This window comes from Oncorhynchus mykiss, chromosome 29 (genome assembly GCF_057628025.1).
Source record: "Oncorhynchus mykiss isolate SJ-2025 chromosome 29, ASM5762802v1, whole genome shotgun sequence".
In the NCBI taxonomy this organism is placed as follows: domain Eukaryota; kingdom Metazoa; phylum Chordata; class Actinopteri; order Salmoniformes; family Salmonidae; genus Oncorhynchus; species Oncorhynchus mykiss.
The window spans coordinates 8,792,501-8,797,500 of record NC_143050.1 but is presented as its reverse complement, the minus strand read 5'-3'; the positions used below and the strand labels follow the sequence as shown (position 1 = coordinate 8,797,500).

Genomic DNA, 5,000 nt, shown 5'->3' with positions numbered 1-5,000 from the left:
AACACTTCATAGAGGTGACGTAACATTTCATAGAGGTGACGTAACACTTCATAGAGGTGACGTAACACTTCATAGACGTAACACTTCATAGAGGTGAGGTAACACTTCATAGAGGTGAAGTAACACTTCATAGAGGTGACGTAACATTTCATAGAGGTGACCTAACACTTCATAGAGGTGACGTAACACTTCATAGACGTAACACTTCATAGAGGTGACGTAACACTTCATAGAGGTGACATAACCCTTCATATAGGTGACATACCCGTATGTCGTGGCAGGCCAGGATGTTGTCCAGCCATTTGTAGAGATATCCATCAGTAGAGAGACCCACGTTGTCAAACACTGGACCACAACACAGCACCGCGGACATCGCCTTGGGAGAAACCATGGAATATGTATGTATATGTATACTGTACGTCCATGTTTCCTTGTGTGTGTGTGTGTGTGTGTGTGTGTGTGTGTGTGTGTGTGTGTGTGTGTACCTTCAGAGAACAGTATTGGTATCTGGTGATCTGGTGGTTGCGGTCGCTGTAGCGGTCGAGGGGCGTGAACATCACGCTGAAGGGGCCAGCCCATTGGCTGAACAGGATGAAGAGGTGGTGCCTCAGAGACTGCTGGGGGAACAGGAAACGCCGGTGGTGGACTGCAGGAGAAGGAGGGGGGGAGGGGGGTTAAAAAGAGAAAGATAAAAGGGTTTTATTATCTATTTAAAACGCTTGACTTCCCCTTTAAACTATGACGGTATTCTGAATGATATCGTTTTAATAATAATATACAGCGTTTAGCTGGACTTCCCCTTTAAACTATGACAGTATTCTGAATGATATCGTATTAATAATAATATACAGCGTTTAGCTGGACTTCCCCTTTAAACTATGACAGTATTCTGAATGATATCGTTTTAATAATAATATACAGCGTTTAGCTGGCCTTCCCCTTTAAACTATGACAGTATTCTAAATGATATCGTATTAATAATAATATACAGCGTTTAGCTGGACTTCCCCTTTAAACTATGACGGTATTCTGAATGATATCGTATTAATAATAATATACAGCGTTTAGCTGGACTTCCCCTTTAAACTATGACGGTATTCTGAATGATATCGTATTAATAATAATATACAGCGTTTAGCTGGACTTCCCCTTTAAACTATGACAGTATTCTGAATGATATCGTATTAATAATAATATACAGCGTTTAGCTGGACTTCCCCTTTAAACTATGACAGTATTCTGAATGATATCGTATTAATAATAATATACAGCGTTTAGCTGGACTTCCCCTTTAAACTATGACGGTATTCTGAATGATATTGTATTAATAATAATATACAGCGTTTAGCTGGACTTCCCCTTTAAACTATGACGGTATTCTGAATGATATCGTATTAATAATAATATACAGCGTTTAGCTGGACTTCCCCTTTAAACTATGACAGTATTCTGAATGATATCGTATTAATAATAATATACAGCGTTTAGCTGGACTTCCCCTTTAAACTATGACGGTATTCTGAATGATATCGTTTTAATAATAATATACAGCGTTTAGCTGGACTTCCCCTTTAAACTATGACAGTATTCTGAATGATATCGTATTAATAATAATATACAGCGTTTAGCTGGACTTCCCCTTTAAACTATGACGGTATTCTGAATGATATCGTATTAATAATAATATACAGCGTTTAGCTGGACTTCCCCTTTAAACTATGACGGTATTCTGAATGATATCGTATTAATAATAATATACAGCGTTTAGCTGGACTTCCCCTTTAAACTATGACAGTATTCTGAATGATATCGTATTAATAATAATATACAGCGTTTAGCTGGACTTCCCCTTTAAACTATGACAGTATTCTGAATGATGTCGTATTAAAAATAGCATTCTACGTGTGGGTGGCCCCGGGTTTCGAACACACAATCCTAGTGTTATAGGCGCCATGCTTACCGTAAGAGAATGATCAAATTAAAGTGAACAATAGGCAAGTAAAGAAATAAAAACAACAGTAAAAAGACTGTGAAAAACAGTAGAGAGGCTACATACAATAGAGAGGCTACATACAGTAGAGAGGCTATATACAGTAGAGAGGCTATATACAGTAGAGAGACTATATACAGTAACGTGTGTAATGTGGTCATCCTGTCTGGGTTGGCGCCCCCCCTTGGGTTGTGCCATGGCGGAGATCTTTGTGGGCTATACTCAGCCTTGTTTCAGGATGGTAAGTTGGTGGTTGAAGATATCCCTCGAGTGGTGTGGGGGCTGTGCTTTGGCAAAGTGGGTGGGGTTATATCCTTCCTGTTTGGCCCTGTCCGGGGGTGTCCTCAGATGGGGCCACAGTGTCTCCTGACCCCTCCTGTCTCAGCCTCCAGTATTTATGCTGCAGTAGTTTATGTGTCGGGGGGCTAGGGTCAGTTTGTTATATCTGGAGTACTTCTCCTGTCCTATTTGGTGTCCTGTGTGAATTTAAGTGTGCTTCCTCTAATTCTCTCTTTCTCTCTGAGGACCTGAGCCCTAGGACCATGCCCCAGGACTACCTGACATGATGACTCCTTGCTGTCCCCAGTCCACCTGGCCGTGCTGCTGCTCCAGTTTCAACTGTTCTGCCTTATTATTATTCGACCATGCTGGTCATTTATGAACATTTGAACATCTTGGCCATGTTCTGTTATAATCTCCACCCGGCACAGCCAGAAGAGGACTGGCCACCCCACATAGCCTGGTTCCTCTCTAGGTTTCTTCCTAGGTTTTGGCCTTTCTAGGGAGTTTTTCCTAGCCACCGTGCTTCTACACCTGCATTGCTTGCTGTTGGGGTTTTAGGCTGGGTTTCTGTACAGCACTTTGAGATATCAGCTGATGTACGAAGGGCTATATGAATAAATTTGATTTGATTTGATTTGAGTAACGAGGCTCTATAGAGTAGAGAGGCTATATACAGTACAGGCCATATACAGTAGAGGCTATATACAGTAGAGAGGCTATATACAGTAGAGAGGCTATATACAGTAGAGGCCATATACAGTAGAGAGGCTACATACAGTAGAGAGGCTACATACAGTAGAGAGGCTACATACAGTAGAGAGGCTATACACAGTAGAGAGGCTAAATACAGTAGAGAGGCTATGTACATTAGAGAGACTCTATATAGTAACGAGGCTATATAGAGTAGAGAGGCTATATACAGTAGAGAGGCTAAATACAGCAGAGAGGCTATGTACAGTAGAGAGACTCTATACAGTAATGAGGCTATATACAGTAGAGAGGCTACATACAGTAGAGAGGCTATATACAGTAGAGAGGTTATATACAGTAGGGACAGGGAAGATGGTTAAAATTGATGGGAAGATGGATGGAGCCAAATACAGGACCATTCTGGAAGAAAACCTGATGAAGTCTGCAAAAGACCTGAGACTGGGACGGAGATTTGTCTTCCAACAAGACAATGATCCAAAACATAAAGCAAAATCTACAATGGAATGGTTTAAAAATAAACATATCCAGGTGTTAGAATGGCCAAGTCAAAGTCCAAACCTGAATCCAATCGAGAATCTGTGGAAAGAACTGAAAACTGCTGTTCACAAATGCTCTCCATCCAACCTCACTGAGCTCGAGCTGTTTTGCAAGGAGGAATGGGAAAAAATGTCAGTCTCTCGATGTGCAAAACTGATAGAGACATACCCCAAGCGACTTACAGCTGTAATCGCAGCAAAAGTTGGCGCTACAAAGTATTAACTTAAGGGGGCTGAATAATTTTGCACGCCCAATTTTTCAGTTTTTGATTTGTTAAAAAAGTTTGAAATATCCAATAAATGTTGTTCCACTTCATGATTGTGTCCCACTTGTTGTTGATTCTTCACAAAAAAATACAGTTTTATATCTTTATGTTTGAAGCCTGAAATGTGGCAAAAGGTCGCAAAGTTCAAGGGGGCCGAATACTTTCGCAAGGCACTGTACGTACAGTCACTGTGGGGACGACGTCCTCGATGCACTTATTGATAAAGCCAGTGACTGATGTGGTGTACTCCTCAATGTCATCGGAAGAATCCCAGAACATATTCCAGTCTGTGCTGCAAAACAGTCCTGTAGTTCAGCATCTGCTTCATCTGACCACTTTTTTATAGACCGAGTCACTGGTGCTTCCTGCTTTAATTTTTTATTGTAAGCAGGAATCCGGAGGATAGAGTTGGGGTTTGATTTACCAAATGGAGGGCGAGGGTGAGCTTTGTGTGTGTGGTTACTATAGGAGTATCGGATAGTATTATGGGGTGTATAGTTACCAGGGACACACTGTATGAGGTTGGCCACCATGCCAGAGAAGTGGGCCCTGATGTCTTTGAGGACGTCCAGCTCCTTGTCGTTCTCGGCTTCCAGCAGCATCCTGGTCAGGTCCACGTACTCCAGGAACAGAGCTCCTAACGCCAGGCTGTCACGCTCCAACGCTCCGTTAGTACTACAGGAGAGAGAGAGAGAGAGAGAGAGACAGACAGAGAGAGAGAGACAGAGAGAGACAGAGAGAGACAGAGAGAGAGAGAGAGAGAGAGACAGAGAGACAGAGAGAGAGACACAGAGACAGAGAGAGAGAGAGAGAGAGAGAGATAGACAGAGAGAGAGAGAAACAAATCCAATTTTGAAAAACTCCCATATCTACTGGGTGAAATTCCACATTGTGCATCACAGCAGCAAGATTTGTGACCTGTTGCCACAAGAAAAGGGCAACCAGTGAAGAACAAACACCATTGTAAATACAACCCATATTTATGCTTATTTATTTTATCTTGTGTCCTTTAACCATTTGTACATTGTTAAAACACTGTATATATATAATATGACATTTGGATTGTCTTTATTGTTTTGAAACTTCTGTATGTGTAATGTTTACTGTTAATTTTTATTGTTTATTTCACTTTATATATTCACTTTATATATTATCTACCTCACTTGCTTTGGCAATGTTAACACATGTTTCCCATGCCAATAAAGCCCCTTGAAT

General features: G+C 41.2%; 1 protein-coding gene across 10 annotated transcripts in view; it reads right to left on the bottom strand.

Moving 5' to 3' along the window:
- The window catches only part of LOC110510242 (FRY microtubule binding protein b), a 173,151-nt gene that overhangs the window by 71,307 nt on the left and 96,844 nt on the right, over positions 1 to 5,000 (bottom strand). For all 10 annotated transcript variants that reach the window (XM_090226469.1, XM_090226470.1, XM_090226471.1 and 7 more), the window contains exons 26-28: positions 4,288 to 4,460; positions 486 to 646; positions 266 to 376 (exon numbers count right to left, since the gene is read on the bottom strand). In XM_090226469.1, the coding sequence (XP_090082595.1) occupies positions 266 to 376; positions 486 to 646; positions 4,288 to 4,460 (445 nt within the window). The remainder of the gene's footprint in view (positions 1 to 265; positions 377 to 485; positions 647 to 4,287; positions 4,461 to 5,000) is intronic.